Source organism: Fukomys damarensis, unplaced genomic scaffold (assembly GCF_012274545.1).
Source record: "Fukomys damarensis isolate Sample0158 unplaced genomic scaffold, DMR_v1.0_HiC HiC_scaffold_7, whole genome shotgun sequence".
NCBI lineage: Eukaryota > Metazoa > Chordata > Mammalia > Rodentia > Bathyergidae > Fukomys > Fukomys damarensis.
The window spans coordinates 27945509-27967109 of record NW_022900919.1 but is presented as its reverse complement, the minus strand read 5'-3'; the positions used below and the strand labels follow the sequence as shown (position 1 = coordinate 27967109).

Below are 21601 nucleotides of genomic sequence, written 5' to 3'. Positions count from 1 at the left end.
GACTCCCACATTCCTAAGTTCCCCAGGCTTAGCTCAAACTTGTTGATCCTCCTGCCTCAGCCTCCCAGAGTACTGAGATTATAGTGTACCCACCATATATGGCTTTGAATCAAATTTTATGAAGTACCTTTTTCTGTATTTACTAAGATAATCATATTGTTCTCCCCATTGGTCTGTTAATAAAGTAATTACTTTATTTGACTGTTGTATGTCAAATATTTTGTTAATCCCAATTTAGCCTTGATATACTCTCTTCATGTCATGCTAGATTTTGTTTGCTAGATTAATTCATGAATGACACTGACCTGTCATGAAATGTCCCTCCCCTGACTTTGGAAATGAGGTTGTGCTGGCCAGATTATTAATGAAATAGAAATGAGAAAATAGTATCTGTTTCTCAGAAGAGGCTAAAACCTTTGCAGTCATACCTCAATTCATGAACTCAATTCTCTTCATGATTCTGGTTCTAAACCAAGTTGGACAAGAACTGAATCAAATTTCCCCATAAGGTCAACATTGCACCTAATCATTGAATTTGATTCGATTCTTGTGTAATTCAATTTGTGATCAGATTTGTGGAGAGAGTCAAGTTCATGGGCTGAGGCACCACTGTAGTCTCATTTCAAGTCAATGACCTGAGACTCACTGGTGCCTCGAGCCCAAGTCCATCACACTGCCTGGCCTGGAATCTCTGCTGCATCCCAGGTAGAGGAGTTGCATTGAAAGCATGAAAACAACCCTCCTTGCTCCCCTCTCAAGCATCTTTGTATCATTATGGATTTTATTATCAGCCTCTTGCTCTTCATTCAGTCATTCAGCAAACTCAGAGTGTATCCCGTTTGCTAGACTTTAGGTATCTGCGGTGGTACGCGGTGAATTTAATACTATCCAATGGCAAGATAAACATGCACCACAGATTCATAATAAGATAACTATTTGTAAGGATAGAACTTTGTGTTGGAACCATAGCAGAACCACATCTAATTTGTCTCGGGAACATTAGTATTGACTTCATAAAAAAAAAAAACAACTTTTTGAGTCAAAATTTTAAAATTAAACTGAAGCTTTCTAGATGAATAAGCAGACAGATTTTCCTGCCAGAAGGAGCCAAGTGCACAAAATGAGGAGGTCTTTAGCGGCTGAGCCTGTAGAGGAAAGCACAAGTTCAGGGTCACTGGAGCATTAAGGCAGGGAGTGAGGATGCAGGTGTGTGGATCCCATCCGATTCCACCTGCTCTGCATGGGCACCTTTGTTAGTGTTACACAGTCAGCTTGCAGCTCACACTAAGAATTCCCACAGGCTGCTTTGGAAAGAGACGAGGAAGGGCTGAACCAGAGCAGTGACTGTGGGATGGACCTGGGAGATCTAGTGGACCATGAATGGAACTTGAAGTTTTACTAAGAGTAAGGGGACTGCAGAGAAGGAAAATATCCAGGATGTTTCAGAATCTGGGTGTTTTCAGAATCTGCGTTTTAACGTCAGCCCAGGGCACTGATTTCCAGCTCCTCATCCAGAACAGTGAGAGGATAAATTTCTATCATTTTAAGCCTCACAGCGAGTGATAATTTGTTTGAGCATCAGACATACGCATTGAAGACAAGTACAGAGAAGACAGAGGGGCAGGGGGCCAACTGAGGAGGAGAAGCATGAAGAGAAATAAGGATCTCTGTACTCACCAGTGGAACTCCTAAGAGGGTGGTCTGCGCTCCCAGTTCCCCTTGTCTGTTGGAGCTAGGCTTGCTCGCCTGCAGCCCTCAGTCCTGACTGGGCAGTTTCCCACACAGTGCTGACTCTCTGCCATTTTCAGCCTGTCCACCCTGAATCCCAGCACCTGAAATGTTACTGTCTCCCAACTGTAGTGTGGGGTGTGTATTTTTAAATGAACATACCTCTTGTCTCACAGCTCTCAGTAGTTAGGGGTGTGTGTGTGGCCCTTGACACTGCTGATTTGGGAGCCTCTTGGAGCAAGGTCTACATCTTGCTCACTGTTTACCTCTGTGTACCCAATATGGTGCCTGCACCTTGCTCTTCATGGAACTTCGAATTGAATGACTTAACCTGAATCTCTAATCTTTCCTCTTTCCTCTTAAAACTGAGCGAATTAAATTCATTTGTCAGTCTTTTCTGAAATTGTATTAGAATACTAAACAAAAATGATCCTTTTGTAATATTTTGTGGATGTTTACTTTTATAATTAAATACTTTAACATTTTAAAATTGCATATAGGTAACTGCCTTTAAAAAATTAGGATAATGCTGCTAAGGTCACGATCCTTTTGGTCACCTTCTAATTAACTGTGCTTCTCTCTGAACTCTCAGAAATGCCACCTGTCATAACTGTAGTGTATTAGTACTTAGTATTCTGCCAGACATTTTTTCTGATTTTATATTATTTACTCAAGTTTACTCATGGAAAAACGCTATCTTTTGTTGCAGTGATCATTTTGGGGGTGCATGAATGGTGTCACAAAGGCATGCAGTGTGTTCCTCTACTCAGCTGTTTGAGATCTAGTAATGCTGATGTGCATAGGTCGAGGGCACTTTATTTCCTGCATGGGATGTGACTCCTTGGTGGGCAGTGCGGTTGCCTGCACTGTTTAGTTATAGCAAGCGATGCTGTGATGGATGAATGCATGTGTTCATGTGTCCTTGGGCCCCTTGCCCACTAGCTGTATTTCCAGAATTGCTCTTGCTGGGCTTGGGAACACTTGCGTTGTCTCTAAACAAACCTAGGCCAGTGGCCTTTCTTCCAAACTCCTCCCATTTGCCCAATATTTGATGTCTCAGTTTTTAACCATTGGCCAATATGAGTAGTATGAGCCACCATTGCTTCATTTACTTCTCCAGGTGCTGTTGAAGCTGCATGTGTCTCAGGTGTTTATCAGCCACTTGCATTTCCTGGCCATTCATTTCTCTTGCCTGGGTATGATTTCCGTTTTCTAGAATTCAATCACTGGTCTGTTACATGTGCTGCAGTATTTTCTTCATGCGTGTCTACTTTTTTTGGACAGAACTTTTACATTTTGGTATGGTAAAAAAGTCAGTATTTTTCTTTTGTGACATCTGCATTTTGAAGGAAGTGCCCCCACCTTCCTTGGGGCAAAGACTAGAAATCCAATTGAAATCATTCAGTTCAAATTTCTTTGAAGAACACATTGCAGAACCCCTCTTAGGTACGCAGAGATAAATAATGAGTAAGATGTGTTTCATGGAGTTATGTCTCACATTTTCTTCTGTTAATTTCACAGTGGGTTTTTGAAAAGTTCAGGCCATAATGTACAGTAGTGCCTAGGTTCACAAATGCTTCTGTTTGCAAATAATTCACATTGACAAAATTTTGCTTCTGTTCATGAACTCCACATCAGGTGACAAACACAACCATGGCCATCTTTCCCAAAATCGTGGACTGAATTAAGTTAGTGAACCAAATCTGCAAATGATTTTTATTTCCGGTATGAACTAGGAGCTGAAGTATATTTTTTCTCATATGGATAGCCAACACCCCTGCTTGTATAGTTTATACTTTCCCACCAATTTGAAATGCCACCATTAACATATATCAACATTTCATACAGATCTGAATGTATTTGGGGATTCTATTGTGTCTTATTCATGCCTTGACAACTCACTGTTTCAGAAATCATGGCTTTCTAATTCTTAATATTTAGTACAAATTTGGCCCCTTCTCTGTTTTTCTTTCTTAAAAATTTGTTTATTATATTTACTCTTTTAGGATCAGTTTATTTTATAACAGAAAAATATTGTTGAATTTTTAATGGATATTTAAAATGTTAACTATAAAAGATTATATTATTATTTATTCCTAAACCCTTCAAAATATATTATTTTTTGTTCTCTTCAAAATGTTATTAATTTGTATTACTTATTCCTGAATCCTTTAAAATACATGATCCCTATTAAATAAAGAGCAAGGGAGATCCAAAGGCTAGTAGTACATAAGGTCTACATAATCTGGGCACTCCTTAAGAATAATAATGCAGAATTAAGAATGCAGCATTAGCTGCAGAGTCTTGGGAGGGGCCTGTGCTAGAACCTCTGACATAATTAGGTTCAGAGTAACACTGCTTAAGATAACTGGTCCTACTTGTGGGGAATGAGCCAAATTATGTCTCTACTCCTAGAATCTGCCATGAGTTTGGGACTTCTGAGCTTCACAGGCAGGAAAAATCAGCAAATAACAGTTTGAGTTACAGCCTCAGACATGTTTGCAGTTTTTGTACGTTATAGAAAAGCACAGCCTGGACTTTTCCCTGGAATAGCATGTCACATCCAAAGAGCTCAGGGCATGTTATGAATATTAACTAATTAAACCTTCCAAACCCAGGGGGCATCAGAGAGAGAGGTACAGCATCACCTTGAACAGTTCTGAAATGCAGCCACCTCCGGGGACAGGGGTGGCAGATGCTTAATCATAAACCACAACACCTCACAACAGTTTATCCCAGACAATTAGTCCTTGTTGTTGGGAATTGTCCCGTGACATCAGACTGCCAAGCAGTTAAACACTAGGATTATTAGTTCACTGCAAATCTAATCCACCTTTTAAGGATTTTTACTCTTTAGTGATTTTACCCTAATCATAGAAGAAATATATGTACCATGTAGCTCTGCTTTTCTTTTAGTTGGGCTTTTTGTAGTCCTTCAAGGTTAGAACTGAAGATAAGAAGGGAGTATCTTTTTTTAAAAAATAAAATACAAGGGCTGGGGATTTAGCTCAGTGGTTCAGTGGCCTGCCTTGCAAGTACAAAGACCCGAGTTCAATCCCTGGTACCAATAAATATATACATACATACATACATACATACATACAATACAATTTAAAAGTAGGAATATATTGATATGAGTTGTTTTTCATTCAAAAATTTGCTGCTAGTGAAACTGGTGGTAAAAGTCAGAACAGGTACCTTGACCTGGCAGTGAGAGTTGGGAAGGTTCTGGGTGCTATTATTTTATATATTTTCCGAGGTAACCATTTGTAGAAACTCACTGAGCTGTAAACATTTCCCATTGTGTTCCACCTCAGCAACGAAGTAGATTAACCTAGAAAAGCATGCTGCTCTTACCTTCATGGAAAAGCTGGAAACCCCACAGTGGCTCTCTGGGAGATTTCACCGGGCACAGCCATATTCAGGAGCTCGAGATATGGTGCCTTTATTTTCCCCAAAGCCTCTGTCTTCAGGAGAGGGACTCTGAATCCTCTCAGGCCATTTTCCCATCATACCCCAAGAGCTGCCCCTTGTGCCAGGATTAGATTTGTCTCTGCACCTGCAGCTTTATGTGCCTCTCTGACTGTGCCCTGTATGCCTCCCCGCGCATCTAATTTTTCTCTTAGAATTTTGTTTTCTTCCATTCACCTACATCTTTTTTGAGAGGAGCCAGAAAGCATTCGCGATCCAGTAATTTGGCTTGAGAGGCGATTGCAGGTCCGTCACCGCAGCAGGTGCTAGAAGATGGGGAAGTCAGGCAGGGAGGAAGCAGCAAGGCCCAGGCTGCCTCTGACCCACATGTCCGATGGGGTGATTAAATCATGCTGGCTACAGGGCCCCAGGCTCCCTCTTGTGTGTGAGCAGAGCATCCTAGGTTAAGGCTGAGAGGTAGTGTCATAGGGCACCCCCAGCAGAGCAGCACTGGTGCAGGCAGAGGGGCAGGCGAGCATCCTACAGTGATCAATAGTGGCCTCTCCCAGATTGCCCTCCTAAAGTATGAAAATAGAAAGGAAGGAAGCAGAGAGAAGGTAGAGGAGAGAGAGAGAGAGAGAGAGAGAGAGAGAGAGAGAGAGAGAGAGAGAGAGGGGGGGGGGAGAGAGACAGAGAGAGAGAGAGAGAGAGATGGGGTAGGGAAGAGGAGGTAGAAAATCCTTTTCAAAGAAAATGGGAATGCTTTTTATGATTTTTAGTACGGATTAAACACATGAAGACCACCCTGATTATTGACTTTCTGAAACATATTAAACAATAATGTCAGCTCCAGGTCTTGTTTAGAAAACAGAGAAGTGAACCTCATGGCTGCTAGCCGCAATATTTCCACACTAAGGGAAAGCAGCCCTTGTGCGAATGCTTGGCATCAGCAGCACCGGCGGAGCTGACTGTGGCCCTTTCTGTATCTGTCTTAAGAGCACATCAGAGCCTGCTATCCTGAAAGGCAATCATCAGGAATTGGTGAACCTCGAAGAGGACTGCCCTCAAAGGGCTCTGCTGTCCAGCAATGGCAGAGGCTGCACACACACACACTGCACACACACACACACACACACACACACCTTGCTCACTGGCCTCAGCTGGCTCAGACCCGTTTTGGCTCCTAGGGCAGGATCCAGTCACATCCATTGTGCAGAGGTGGATGCAGAAAGGTTGAGGAGGAATTGGCCTGGGACCTCTGTGTCAGAGCCAGGATGGTGTGTGCTGCAGAGACTGGCTCTTATCCCCTCTGGGAGCCACCCCAGACTTAAGTGTTCAGACTCCTGCAATTTAGAAACCTAGGATAGTGCTGTGCCATCATCTGTCCTATCCTCAGCCCCCCTCCTCTCTTACAGATGCCAAGCTCAGGACAGACAGCCAGGGTTCCCAGAGGACAGCTAAGGAACTCTCAGGACTGGTCTCTTCAGAGGTCACAGGGAGTGCTCAGGTGAGGAGGGCGTCCCCATGCCTGGTGTGGGTATGGGGCCAGGGCTGCTTGTGACAGGGCTTGGGCACTGCTGCTGTGGGTCATTCCTAAAAAGGTCCAGCACCTGATGGACCATCTGCCTGGTGCTAACGTCTGGTGAGTATAGGGCCCATGGCAGACACTCAGGGGCTCCCTGGTGTGCTGCGGGACCTCCACCCTGCTCCATCCTCCACCCCATAAAGATGTTCACTTGAAGCTTGCTAGGAAACCTCGACTCTGCGAAGAGACTTCATTGCCTGTGCCTACTCAGAGGTGGCAGCTTGTGCTCCTGCCCCACGTGGGCCTTGTTTATGACAGGACCCCTGGCCAATCTGTCACCAGTAGCCGGCCTTGTGGTCCTGGCGTGGTCTAGGGAAGCCGCTTTCCCTTCCCCCTGCCAGTGTGGTGCTAATAGAGCACTGCTGCTGCTCTGATCAAGGGAGACCCTACCAGCAATGTGTGGAGCTAGCTGTGAGAAGGATGAGAGGAGATTTGGCAGGAGGCCCCAGAGCTCAACCATCATCTGTCCCAGCCAACCTTGTGATAATGCATGGGTTCACAGTAACCTAAAAATGCCCACATTCCCAGGTGCTGTGTCTTCACGTATTCTCACAGGGCTTTGGTATATGTCCCTCAGAACAAGGCCACTTAGATCCCCTCCTTTACAGCCAGCTTCACTGAAGGGATGAGCCAGGAAACCAGATGGATTCACATCTGTGGTGATATCGTCTACCTGGTGTAGCATCAGCCCTGCATTTCACACAAATCCAAGATGCATCTGCCTCTATCAAAACCCCTTCAGCTGCTCAGCTGGCCAGAACCAGTCCCTCAGCCCGAAACTATGCCAAAGTCAGCCATGACCAGAGAATAGGAAAACAATGATGAATAGAGAATGAGAAAAACAACATTGGGTGGGTTGGAGGGATGAGTTGGGAACCTGGGAACAAAGTGCACATAGAACATTTAGCAAGCTAGACCTTATTGTAGGCTGAAGAACATCTCTATCAGTTCAAAAGGACTCAAGTCATCTCACCTTTGGTGTCTCAAAAGACATTACAAGAAATACAACTAGAGATCCCTATACTTCATGAACATTGATGGAAAAATTTAATTGAAATTTTATAAAACTGAGTCAATATATACAACTTAAAAGGGTTGTAGTCATTATAATTAAATAGGGTTTATTCTGGGAATGCAAGGCTGCTTAAACATAAGAAAATCAATCAATATTATTCGCCATATTAATAAACTAAAAAAGGAAAGTCCATACATATATTCTGCTCATGAAGACAGAAAAAGGAATTTGAAAATTCAGCATCCATTCCTCATAAAAACTTCAGAAAACTAGGAATAGAAGAGAACTTAATTTGATAAAGGTTATTTCTGAGAAACCTACAGCTATCTTCATACTTAAGGATGAAAGACTAAGTGCTTTTCCTATAAAGTCAGGAGCAAGATGAGAATATCTACTCTCCCCACTTCAATTCAAAATTGGACAGGCAGCCTAAGCCAGTACAGATGACAGTAAAAGAAATATTGGATTGGACAGGAAGAATTAAAACAGCCTTGTATTCATAGACAGCATGACTGCCTATGTACAAAATCCACCTAACAGCTATTAGTACTAATATATATTTAGCAAGTTTGTGAAATACACACAAAATTAATATGCAGAACTCAATTGTATCTCGATATAATAGCAATAAACATTCAGTTGTAAATAACATTTACAACAGTACAACTATGTGAAATATTTAGAGATGAATCTTACGAAAGACGTTCAAGACCTATACACTGAAAATTACAAAACATTTCTGAGAGAAAGAAGAAATAAATGGCAAGACATCTTATGCTTATGTATTAGAAGACTGAATATTTTCAAGATGTCAGTTCCCCAAATCTATCTTTAGATTCCATAAAATCTCAATCAAAATTTCAGTAGGAATGATTATGTGAATTAAAAATAATTATTTCCAAAGTTCATATGGAAATAGAAAGGACTCATAATATGCCAGAACAACTTTGAAAATAGGCAAAATGTGAGACTGATTTCAAGATTTACTCTAAAGTTTCACTTTGTAACTAAGACATTGTAGAATTAGTGTCAAGATCAACAAGTAGATTCCAACCAATGGAATAGAATAAAAAATTCCCTTATAGATAATTGATTTTGGGGGATACTGGGGATTGAATTTAGGACCTTGCGCTTGTGAGGTAGGCGCAGTGCCACTGAGCTAAATCCCTGGCCCAATAATTGATTTTTGACAAAGGTAGGTGCACTGCAGAAGAGAACAGATGGTGTCTTCAATAAATGGAGCTGAACCAATTGCATATCCATATACAAAAATTTGAAAATCCAATCCATGGCTCACCATATGCAGAAATGAACCACAAATGGATCATAGACCTAATTGTGAACCCCAGACCTATCCAAGGAGAAGGCATTTGTGACCTAGAGTCAGGTAAAGATTTCTTAGATACATCGAAAGCACTGTACGTAAAAGAACAGATTGAACAAATTAGATCTTATCATGATTTAAAACTTTTTGAGAAATATTTTTAAGAAAATGAAAGACAAGTCTCAGGCTTGGAGAAAGTATTTTCAATCATATATCTGACAGTGGACTTATTTCCATAATGTTTTTTTAAAGCTGTCAAAACAGTAATACAAAAGAAATTGGAACAGACCCTTTCCAAATGAAGACATGCTATGTGAAATCATGTCTACCCCATTAATTGTTAGAAAAATGCAAATTAAAACCACAGTGAGACACAGCTATACCTCTGCAAGAGTGACCAGTTTCAAAAAGATCAACCATTTCCTGTGGCGATGAGACCGTGGAGGAAGTGTGATGCTTCCACACCATGGAGTAGCACTTAGTAACAAAAAAGTATGCACCATTGCTATCTGCAACAGCAACAGGTAGATTTCAGAATAGATGTGCTGAGAGAAGTGGAAGAATGGTCCTTCTCCACTGCCAGTGGCTTGTATGGTATGGCTTCCTTTCTATAAAATTCTTCAAAGTACTGACGAATCCATAGGGATGAACAGATCAAACTTTACCTGTTGTAAGCAATATCATGAGCAGTGGGGGCTAGAGCAGCTTGGGGAGTGATGCATGAGCTCTTTATTTTGATGGAGGTGATATTTTTACAGGTGCCTGTGTAAGTCATAACTTTTTAGAAGGTACATTTTAATTATATTTAGTGTATTATATGTTGATTATACCTCAGTGAAGCTGATTTTTTTTAAAAGTACAGCTCTCAAATTACATAGAAGAATAAGAATTATGGTGTCATAACTAACAGCTACAGAGAAGAAGGGGTACCCACCCTGTGCTAGGTATCTGTCTGTCATCTGTCAGTCATCCATCATGGATGGATCGATGTATCTACCTACCTATCCACCCATCCTCATTCTCCCTTTCCATCCTTGTTTTATTCTCATAGCAACCTTAGGGAGTAGAACTGTTTCTGTTTCTTTTTTACAGTCAAGAAAACTGAGGCCTCATTACTTTCCCAGGGCCTCCCAGCCAGGGTCACTGCTCTAGAGCTTGGGTTTAGGGCACCATGAGTCAACTAATTCTCCCATCTTGCTGTTGTCATTTGCAGGAAAAGGTCATGGAAGAAGCTGAACCCCCCTCAGCAGTCCACAGTGAAAATGCCAGTGAAATGCAGGTAGGGTACCACAAGGCCTTTGCCTACCCTCTGTCTGCCCCCCAAGTTCACCCTATACCCCTCTCTTGAGCATCCTTCCCTCCTCCAGACACCGTCTCCTGTCCCGTTCATACCCAGTGCTCCCTTTAGGACCTGCTCCATAGAGCATCCCCACTTATTCTGACAGTGTGGTGATGATCCCTAATTCACCCCACCCTTACCCGCTGCACAGCTTACACTAGAAGTTATATTTTATACATTGATTATTTTAACAGTTTCAACAAATACCTCTTTTTTTGCTGAAAGAGAAAACACTTTGAAGGGGGAGGTTTGCAGGACTCTGTATTGTATCATGCAAATGCACACACGCACACACACACACACACACACACACACACACACACAAAAGCCATGCACACCTGAAGGTGCTGTGTGTCCTTCATGCATTCCAGTGCCTGCCCCTCCTGTTACCCGTTCCAGCCAAGAGGTGCATGACCCCTCCAGGGGTTGTCCCTGACTTCCCTCTGCCCGCCCACCCTTCACATGTGGTCTTCAGTCAAACTAGCTGCATACACTCCAGGTACCCTCCATTCCAACCAGGGAGTGGTGGATTCAGGGGACGGGTAGGTTCTGTAGACCCTGTGCCAGGTTTTCTCCTTGAAGGAGCAAGAAGGAGGACTCCAGGATGCTGAGTCACAAGTTGCCCCATTGGATGTTTTACTCCACAGTGCTGTCTGTGCACAGTGCTGCCCTTTCAGCAGCTCCCCAAGAGGCCTTGTTGATGGGTAATGGACTCTATGGGTCAGCGGCAGGGTAGCCCTGGGACATGTACACTGAACATTGATTACAGACATTGGCGCTCTGCTGGAGGCTATACATGCACTCATCTTCTGCCCAGATTCTGAACAATTGAGTCTGCACCAGCAAGAGCCCTTTGAGTACCTACCACTGCCTGCACCCCAGGAGGGGCAGAGGGCCTGCTGGGATGGTATAGCTATCAGCTTGTGTCTGGCGGGTGCTGGAGGTCCTTCACCTCTGGGGTGCCCTGCATGGTCTCCCCTCCATCTCAGCAGGATGCATTCCTGGGGTACTGGATCTGAAGGGCCTCCAAGTTGGTGGTGTCCTCTGGAGTGTTCCTTTATGCCTGAACAAGAATGTGTGGGACAGGGATGATCCCCAACCTGCCAAAGAACCTGTGGTACCCTGAGGGCATCTGGGTAAACAGTGAGGCTTCATCTCCGTGTTTATCTCCTGACCCTGCTGGAAGAAAACACTAAAATGACACAAATCCACAAAGACAGTGAGAAAGAGAAAGGTTATTAGAAGATAAGCACTTTAAAAATATTTGGAATCAAGAAAATCAATGGAGGAGTTTACACTAGCTTAGCCCAAGCAAGAAGGTGAAGGGAGAAGGTGTGTGAGGCGAGGTGGGTGAGGACTGGGAGCTTTGGCTGAAGATAAGCAAAGGGAAGGGCACCACACAGCCTCATGTGGGGTGACCAGAACCCCAGATTCCCTGTCTATACCACTAGCTCATCTGCTGGACCTTAAAGGAAGCAATCTAGAGACGTCTCAGGAGGAAATGAGAAGACAAAGCTCTGAGTTCAGGCTCTCCACACCATATGAGGTGGTGCAGTGAGGAAGGAGCTCTGCATTTCAGAGCCGTGGCTGGCCCTGCAATTTTGTGTCACTTCTGTAACAAATCACCACAGAGTTGGTGGCTCAAGTCCTATATTACCTTCAGGTGCTGGAGGGCAGGAGTTCAAAGTGGGCCTTGCTGTACCAAAATCTCCGTGGGGAGGGGCATGTCCCTTCTGGAGGAGCCGGGGAGATGGCCACCTTGCCTGTGCCATTCCTGGGCACAGAGTTCCCTAACCCTAACCCCACTCTGGCCTCCTGCCTCCCTGTTGTGAGGACTAATGATTTAATGGGGTTCACACATACCCCACATACTGTCCTCATGGCAGAATCCCTTGTTGAATGGCATCTGCAGAGTCCTTTAACCCCATGAGGTAGTGTACCCAGGATGGGCACAGGCATGAGGGCATGCATTCCCTCGGGGCCACCACTCTGCATACCTTAGGCTCCTATGCAGAGGCTTAGACCTCCCATACCTGACAGGCCCAAAGGAGAGGCTTCCAGATAACATCAGTGGACCTCCCCCGCATTTCCCCACTGCTGGCCTCTGCCTGATCATCCCACAAAGTGCCCTCCTTAGCCAGGTGCTATTGAGTTTTTGTCTTTCAAGCACTGAGGAAGCTGGAAATGTGCTCCAGTGCTAAAAGGGTCTAAACCAGGGGTGAGGAAAAGCATTTAAGGAGCAGAAGCCATAGAACAAGAGTCTGCTGCAGGCTGGGGACAGATGGGGGGTAGGGTAGAAAAATGAAGTTCACAGATCGATTGCTTGGAAAATAATATTGTCCAATAATTGCCAAGTCTGATCAAGCATGTGAAAAAAATTAGGGAACCAAGCAAATGTAAACACAGTATATGAATGAAAAAAGTCACATTACTGTGTTTGGCAGTAGCACATATTCATTAGCAATACTTTATTGATACTAATGTAAGTATCTAATGTAATGTAACAATAACAGTATGTACTAATGTAACGTAGCAATATTGATACTAATGTAAGTACTGATTTAATTCTAGACTGTGATTGTAATTATACTGGGAGGATAGAATTGGGTAAAAGAGAAGTGTAAAAGGGTTAAAAAGAACCTGAGAAAGGTCTCAGAATGAATTGTCTTCCCCAGGTGGCAACCCCTTTTCAGGTGCCCCTAAAACCCTTTCTGTTTTGACTTCACCAACACACTTAACCCAGCACAGCTGGAGTAGTCACAAGATCTAGAAACCCTTGTGTCACAAAATCACAGTGAAAACAGTTTGGGGGACAGAGCTGTTTTGCAGCTGAAAATGTGTGTGTGTGTGTGTGTGTGGTATCACTGTAGTGTTCTAATCTCTACCAGTGATGTAATTAAAATATTGATCTTGTATCAAAGGCCAACTGGAAACAATTTTTTTTACCTTTGTGGGACAACTTGTCTTAATCACTTTATAAATTCTGAATCTCATTAAGAACATTTTTTGTATGTGTGTTGTGTGAGAGAGTGTGTGTTACAGGAGATTGAACCCAGGACCTTCACAGTGAGCTACATCCTTGGCCCTTTTTTTATTTTTTATTTTAAGACAGGGTCTCTCTGTCTCAGCCTCCCAGAATGCTGGGATTACAGGTGTGTACCACCATGCCTGGTTTCAGTAAGAGCACTTTAAACTAGGTCTGGTTTACGATAAGTTTGTAGGTAAGATGGTCACCTTCCTAGGAACAATGTAAAGATGATACAACCACCATGTCATTAGCCTGCTGAAATGAACAGATTCCACTGGAGCCTCTTCTTTCCATGCCCTAGGATACAGATAAACTCAGTCTGCTTTCCCTCACTGGTGATCAGGAGCATGGTGTCAGCCGCTGGAGCTCAGCGTCCATCCTGCTGTCAGAAGAGCCTGACTATTTCCGCCCAGTCTACAGGGGAGCCCCCACTGTGTTCTGCATTCAGCTCTTCTGTATCGATGAGAAGTATGAGGCAAGGCAAGTGCTGGTCTTCAGGGGATCTGTTAGGCTCAAAACTACTGGCCACATTGGTGGCTCAGCTTTTTTGCAGAGCCAGTTTCCAAACCTTGTACTCCACATCCAAATCTATTGAAGAATGTTTTTAAACAATGGAGTCTTGGACCCCAGCCAGAGATCCTAGTGAATCAGCTTTTGGCAAGGGGTATAGATGTGGGCATGAAAGCTGGAGAGGTTTGAGCTCCCTAGATCACAGCTGGGGATCTGGAAACTGACCACATGCTGCTCCCATTTTCTGAAGTTTCCTTTTTTTTGAGACTTTGGATTTGGGTTGCTGCCTGTCTGAAATCTTTTGGTTCCAAGTATAGTGGACCCTTGACTTAGGAACTCAGTGTCAGGCTGGTTGTAACTCAATGGTCCACTGTAACAGAAAATCCCACTGAAACTGATTTTGTGGAAAAAAGGTGGAATGATTGCCTCCCACAATTAAGGATAACTCTAATTGTAGCGATAATTTCAAATATGGTTTGAGCTTCATTGTAGCTGACCAAACTAGGAACCAGCCTTCTCTCCCCACCTCTTTATCCTGGTCCTCTGTAGTGGCCCCGGCCTTGGGCCATGATTGCTGACAGTCTTGGGACTACATAGACCTCTGGGGACGGGGACACTCTGGTTAGGGCTCAGCCTGCCCACCAATATCCCATGAGGCCTAACTGGATTCTGCTTATTCTGGAGCCAATAATAGTGACCAAACTGGGCCTCAGAATGGGCTAAGTTGCTCACCTCCAACCCATCCTGCATCTGGGGCTGCAGCCTCACCCAAATGTCAGATGGGAGAGGGCACCAGTGGACACCTGGGCTGCCCGCCACTCACCACCTGTCCCTCTGTGTGCCCAGTGTTCAGGATTTTCTGCCTCCCACCCCCAGTCTGGATCTGGGCTGCTGCCCTCCTTGCCTGAATTCTGCATCTCCTTTAGTACCTCACTCATTCCACCAGCTACCCACAGGACCATCTAGAAGAGGAAAAGATTGTCACATTTTGACAGAGCAGAAGTTCTGGGGTATCTTTTAGATGACCCAGAACAGAGCTGGGCACAGTTTTTTTTGTTTTGTTTTGCTTGGTACTGGGGATCAAACTTGGGTCCTTGCACTTACAAAGCAGGTGCCGGAACCACTGAGCTAAATCTCCAGCCTGACTTTTGGATTTTTAAACAGAAACCCAATGACCTAGTATAGATTGCCTGTGAATGTCAACAGAAAGCTGGCCAGAAAATCTTTTGTATATAAAAGAGAGCAAGAATGACCTATAACCCACCTATATCTGTGCTCAGCCTGGATCACATTGGCATAATAACAGTCTTTCTTGTGGCCTTTTTGTTTTTTGTTTTTTTTTGAGTCAGGGTCTTGCTGTGCAGTTCAGGCTGGCCTTAAACTTACTATGTAGCCCAGGCTGGCCTTGAACTCGTGGCACTCTTCCTGCCTCAGCTTCCTGATTGCTGGGATTACAGGTATGTGCCACCATGCCCAGCTTCCTGTGGCTTTGCAAATGTGCAGAGATTATTGTTATGATGGTGTCTTCATTTACAAAATATTTTACTATTGATGCATGATGTTTGTGACTTACATTCTGTACCACACACATTCTGGTCAAGAATTACTGCCTGAGCAAGACAGAAACATAGATCTCAGATGTCCACTTGCTGTATGTGTATACAGGCTAGTGACAGTGTGTCCTGTCTTGTTTACAGGTCTCTGGATTTTATGAATTTTGTTTTCCGTCTCTTTCCTGTAAGTACATGCTGAGAATGGGCATTATACTTGGTTTTGTAGCTTAGATACAGTATAAAAAAGTAAAATTCCATATGCATTGTATGGACATTTACGGTGCTGTGAATGTGGAGTTTTGCACTGCTTCTGTGTTCTGAGAGTAAGGTTAGAAACTCTTAAACATAGAAAATATTGTCATTTTCAGTAATTTTTCAGTCACGCTCTTCAATTTTTCTTTCATTGCATAATTCCTTTTAGAGATAGCATTACTGGTGTTTCATTAGAATCACATCATGGATCATAGTATATGAAAATGTCAGCAACAATGCTAGTGTATGACTGACAGGTCACACTGGCCTCAAGGTTTCTGAAAGCAGCCTGTGGCTTTCTGGCAGTGCGGGAAGGGTGAGCCTGTGGGTGGTTTCTGGGTTGGCCTTTCTTTCCTTGCTGTCAGGCTGGACTCAGTGCTGGCAGCGTGTGGAAGGGACCAGCCCACACCTGCATGCATACTGCACAGTCCATCTCAGAGAATCCTGAGCTGTTCCTCCTGGGTTCAGTTGTTGGCAGTGCACCTCCTAACCCGCCTCTTCTCACTTTGTTAAAAAGAAGAAGGTGGGGAAGGAAAACAATTGCAGGACAAAATGAGCTTTTCTGAGGCCTTTTCCCATGGCTATCCTAAGGTTAAGTTGCAGTTGCCATTCTTGAGTTGGCTAATTCCAAGTCAAATTTCTATTGTTTTATATTTCTTTGTACTCTTTATATGAGGCAGAAATAAATACAATTTAATTATGTTATCTAAAGAACATGTGATATTGGGCTTTATTTCCTCATTTTTTAAATATAATGAAGCCTTGTAATAAGGCAATATATTATCCACGGTAATTTCTTTGAATTCATTGTAAGGCATTTTAGAAGCTTAAAAAACAACATAGATTACCCTGAACAGAGAATTTCTGAGCTGGTTTCCCACAATTTGCCTCAAAGAAATTTCACTAAGTTTAATTCTTATTTTAAAGCCTATATAAAGGCAAATCTTCAGCACTATAAAATACCAGCTTTAAAGAGGCAGAAGACCTGTTTACTTTTTAATCCTATTTTTTGGGTATATGAGGAAACAGAAACAAAATACCTTCATTACTTCATCCTTAATCCTTCAAAGCCAAGCTAAAGCAGCTCATTACAGTGAGCCTCCCTCTCCCCAAGGAAGCCCACCGAGACATGGCCCCCAAGCCTTATTTTCAGCTTGAGTAGTTGTGCAACCTGACTCTGAAGTTTCCTAAAAGGAGCGGTGTTAATTTGCTAGAAAGAAGGAAGATAAGGTCAAATAACGATTCATTCCCTTTGGGTTGCACAGATATCCCGAGGGCTTTGGATTGGCACAAGTGATGCCTTCACAGGGTTCAAGGGGGAAATGAAGTCCCAAAGAGACAAATTAGCTCTGGGAAGAGCAGGCTACTTCTGCAGAGACCTGGCAGAGGGTCAAGTGGCTGCAGGGAACAGAAGCAGCTCAGAGCTCCCAACTGCAGATACCCCACCCCACCAGCCATTCTCAGCAATCCCATGGCCACGCGAGCACCAGGTGAAAAGGGCTGGAGGCCCCCATGTTAATAACCTGTTCATCTCGCTCGGTGTGTCCAAACTGAATCAGCATGCAATCAATGTGACAAATTATGAATGAGCTGGTTTACATTCTTTGTCTCACACCAAGTTGTTGAAAGTGATGTTTATTTTATATTGCAGCCTATCTCAATACGAGTACTGTGTTTTCACCAGAAACACTTGATCTTGATTTGGGTGTCATAAAATCTACATTTGGATATTCATGTTGGGATGAGTAGGTTCTAAAATGCCTTAAAATCAATTTACCTAACCCAATCACCCATAAAACTTTTCTAATAAGTGGAACTGAGCACGACTTTTTAAATTTAAAAGAAGTTAAAATTTTTGGTTGCTAGCCAGGGATTTAGCTCAGTGTTTCTGCTGCCTGCCTCGCAAGTGCAAGGACCTGAGTTCAATCCCTGGTACCAAAAAACAAAAACAAACAAAATTTTTGGTTGCTCAGTCACAGTGGACACATTCCAAATGTTCATTGGATGGATATGGCCGGTGCTACCATATAGGACAGTGCAGTTCAGGAAGGAAGAAAGTTCAGGTCAGGAAGGCACCTGTCGGGACATTGGATCTTCCTGCATCTGCAGCCTAAACCCACTGTGCAGCTCAGCAACACTGGGATCTTTACCTCCAAGGGACCATGCCATGACAGGGATACACGCCTCAGACTGTGTGCAATCATAGTATCTAAGAGCCAGAGAGCCTGACATACCTCTCTGCCACCTCACAGAGGAGGAGACAAGGCTGCTTTCAGGTCAGTAAGGGCAAGGCCTTTGCCAGGACACCATGCTGCCTCATTGGCTCAGTGAATTCACAGGAGCAAGTGGTCTTAGCTTGAAAAGCCACTTCTGTCCAAAAGCTGTTCCCAGTAGGTGCAGTTACTCCTAATGTTCACTTATTCAGGATTCAGTCAGACTCACAGATATTTTCTCCATCCTCTTGTAATTGCATCTCCCTGAATTTTATGTGATTACTTTTGAAAATATAGGAAGTTAATTGAGAATCTCCTACATGCATTTTGCTTCTATTTTCCTTCATGCCTTATAGCAGGAATGTGTTTAATGATAAATGCTTTTTGTGCTTCCCCTGTGTCCTGGCCTTTGATCGTGCTAGGACAAGAACTTCTGCATCATTTCTGTGCCCCAACTCACCCCTGAGTTTGTCCTCATCCAGAACTTCGTGAAAGTCATCCCCTTTGGTGACTGCACACTCCAGCACGACCTCTATGTCTTCCACCGGGCCGGGCTCTTCAAGTAAGTGGCTATGTATTGGGCCAGATGATAACCTGTGAAATTAAACAGAAAAGAGTACTTGGAGTACATCGGTGAACATCATACAGGCATGGTCCGTGTCTTCTAAAGGTTATGAACACTTGGCTAAGTATAAATGGTGTATGTTTAGCATGCACAGGCAGCTTGGGTTAGACTCCTAGCACCTCTGAACCATGTGCACACACAAAGTATGAAAAAAAAAGCAAAAAATTTTTTAACTATATGAAGTTTTTTAACCACCCAAATTTAATTCAAAGGCAATTTATAAAACGTGGCTCAGAGCACCATGGGGACATGTGAGCCCATGGATGGGATGGAAGGAGGCAGGAATGGACAAGAAGCTCCTTCCTTCTGTGGTACACACAACCCTTTTGTTTCTGAGGTCAGGAACAAGGTCACCCAGTACAAGGCCACAAGAGATGCTGGGAGATCTTTTGCTAGACAGCTGGGTATGTGGCCTGTAAAAACTCAATGGGTTTCATTGTTAAAAGGAGCAAGGATTTTGTGGGACCATCACATCTGATTTTTACCTTCCAGATGTGTGGAAGGTCTAGAAAGGAACATACGACTCTACCTGATGTGTCTCAGGGAAGCAGGACTGATTACGAAGTTGGAGTGAAGAAGATGACTTATTTTTTATTTATTATCTGCCTGTTTTGTTTTTAATTTTTTCTTTTAGTTAAATTTTTCTTACATCAGTTTTAGGTTCACAGTAAAATTGAGCAGAAAATAGTACCCTCATACCCCTGCCCCACCTCTGCACCAGACCCTCTCATCATTAACATCCGGCACTAGAATGGCATGTGTGTTACAATTTATGGGCCAACAATGACTCATCATTAGTAAGTAAAGTCCATAGTTTATGGTAGGGTTTTCTCTATGGGTTTAGACAAATGTACAGTAACTGGTATAATGACACCATTACAATATACAGACTGTTGCCAGGCATAGTGGTGCACACCTGTAATCACAGCACTGGAGAGACTGAGGCAGGAGGATCGCTGTGAGTTTGAGGCCAGCCTGAACTACATAGTGAGATCCTGTCTCAAAAAGAAAAATACAGAATAGTTTGACTGCCTTACATCTCTTCTGTGCTTTATCTCTCCTCACCCTCAGCGCTGGCAACCACTGATCTTTGTACTCCCTCCATACTTTTGTTGGAATCATCCAGTATGAACCCTTCATAGCTCATTTCTCTTTAGCACTGAATAATAGTCCACTGTATGGACGTACCATAGCTCATTTCTCCATTCACCTACTAAAGGACATTTTGGTTACTTGCAAGTTTGGAAAGTTAAGAATAAAGTTGCTCTAAACAAAATTGCTGGATGTTTGACCAGAGTTTATTTACTTTTGTAAGAAACTGCTAAACTGTCTTATAACATGATCATAACCTTTTGCATTAAAAACCATAAGTGAGAGTTCCTGTTTTGTCAGCATTTGCTGTCAAGTGTTTGGGTTTTAGCAGTTCTGTCAGGCATAGAGTGGCACTTCATTGTGGTTTCAAATCTGCAATTTCCTAGTGCTACAAGATGCTGAGCAGTTTTGGGTGAGCAAATCCCAGATGCTTCTTTTCTACCTGTATATCTTCTTTAATGAGGTGGCTACTCAGATCTCTTACCTATCTTTTAATTAGGCTGTTTATTTCTGTTTGGTTTTTGAAACATCATATGAATGCATTATTTTCATAATAGAAAGTATAATTTGCTATACACTGAAATTTTAAATTTTACTATGATTCAAATACTAGTGTTTTTGAATTACATTTTGCATTATTAAGTAGAATACTTTGGTGACATTTTCTTCTGACTTGGAGTTCTCATTCTGAAGAAATGCATTGGAGTCCTGAACACTAACAGACACCACAGGCTCTAGGAATGATTCATAGTCTGGCTGTAATAGTGGCCTTGTTATTAGCAGACTTGTTCCTTAATTCATATTTCATATTTACATTCATTTTCTCTCATACTTTCCTTTTATTGTGAGTATATATTGCTGTTACTGAAGACATAGGTGAAAACTTTGCAATGCTGAGATGTGCATCTTCTCTGGGAATTACTGGCTGCAGCAGGGCCTGGTTTTTCTTTATAACCATTTTCAGCTTCAAATTTTTAACCACTTGCATATAAAATCAGAGCAAATCATATACACCTGGGTTCTTTTCTGAAAAATTAAAGATTCACCAGCTAATATTGTTTTCGTGTCATTTCTCCATTAAGTCATATTTTGTCAACCATTGCCATCTGCAGCCTCCTTGGGAGCCTTTCTTCTACAGCTCTGATTCTGTCAACTACCCTGCACTCACCACCCATCACCAGGTTCTCAGCCCTGGGATTCTTGAGCTCCTCTGAATGCCACTGATGTCCCATGCCTTTGTCAGATCAAGAAGGTGGGCACCTTCTTGGAAAAGAAGATGCCCTCAAAAACCACATGGCTACCCAGCTGCCATCGCTCAAGCGCCGGGAGGTAGGCCGGGCCTATCCACCGTGGGAAGGAAAACCACGCCTGCTCCCGACACAGCCGCCATCGCTCAAGCGCGGGGAGGTAGGCCAGGCCCCGATCCACCGCAGGAAGGAAAACCATGCCTGCTCCCGACCCAGCAGCCATCGCTCAAGCACCGGGAAGGTAGCCGTGGGGACCCCTGAACCCCCAAAAGCCCCCCTCCGCACTCTCAGACCTCCTCACTGTGCCAGTCTTTGGACCCACTCTGCAAAGACAGAGGTGGTCATCAAGGGTATTTTTCTGAGTTCCCAACTTTGAACATCTATAAAGAAAGGGCGTGGGAAACCTGTAATAGAACGTTGCAGAGTTCAACCATTCAGAAGGATGGGGAACTCAATCTGGGCCTTGCAGCCCGAGGTCAGTCAGCATCATGGGGTTCAGCCATCAGCTAACTGAGATCAGGGGTCTTGCATCCTCGCTCTGTCTGAGCCATTAAATGGTAAATATACTATATTGAAAAGTTTGTTCACTGCAGACATGTTCTGGACTGCTTCTTGATTTCAATTTAATTCAAATGATTTAAGGGTGATAGACTAGTGACTACCACAGGTGGTCAGTGTC

The 21601-nt window shown here is 43.3% G+C and overlaps 1 protein-coding gene across 14 annotated transcripts in view; it reads left to right on the top strand.

Annotated features, from left to right (window-relative positions):
* The window catches only part of Cfap61 (cilia and flagella associated protein 61), a 229134-nt gene that overhangs the window by 57697 nt on the left and 149836 nt on the right, over window positions 1-21601 (top strand). For 11 of the 14 annotated variants that reach the window (XR_782193.3, XR_782192.3, XM_019208934.2 and 8 more), the window contains 5 exons: window positions 6555-6646; window positions 10277-10342; window positions 13732-13910; window positions 15638-15677; window positions 18381-18520. Coding sequence is in view for 12 of the 14 variants with exons in the window: in XM_019208934.2 (XP_019064479.1) it covers window positions 6555-6646; window positions 10277-10342; window positions 13732-13910; window positions 15638-15677; window positions 18381-18520 (517 nt within the window). In the remaining 2 variants the exon portion in view is untranslated. Of the gene's footprint in view, window positions 1-6554; window positions 6647-10276; window positions 10343-13731; window positions 13911-15637; window positions 15678-18380; window positions 18521-19075; window positions 19539-20787; window positions 21041-21601 lie in introns of those variants that run through there. The other 3 variants (XM_010634200.3, XM_033761158.1, XM_010634190.3) reach the window with 3 other exon arrangements.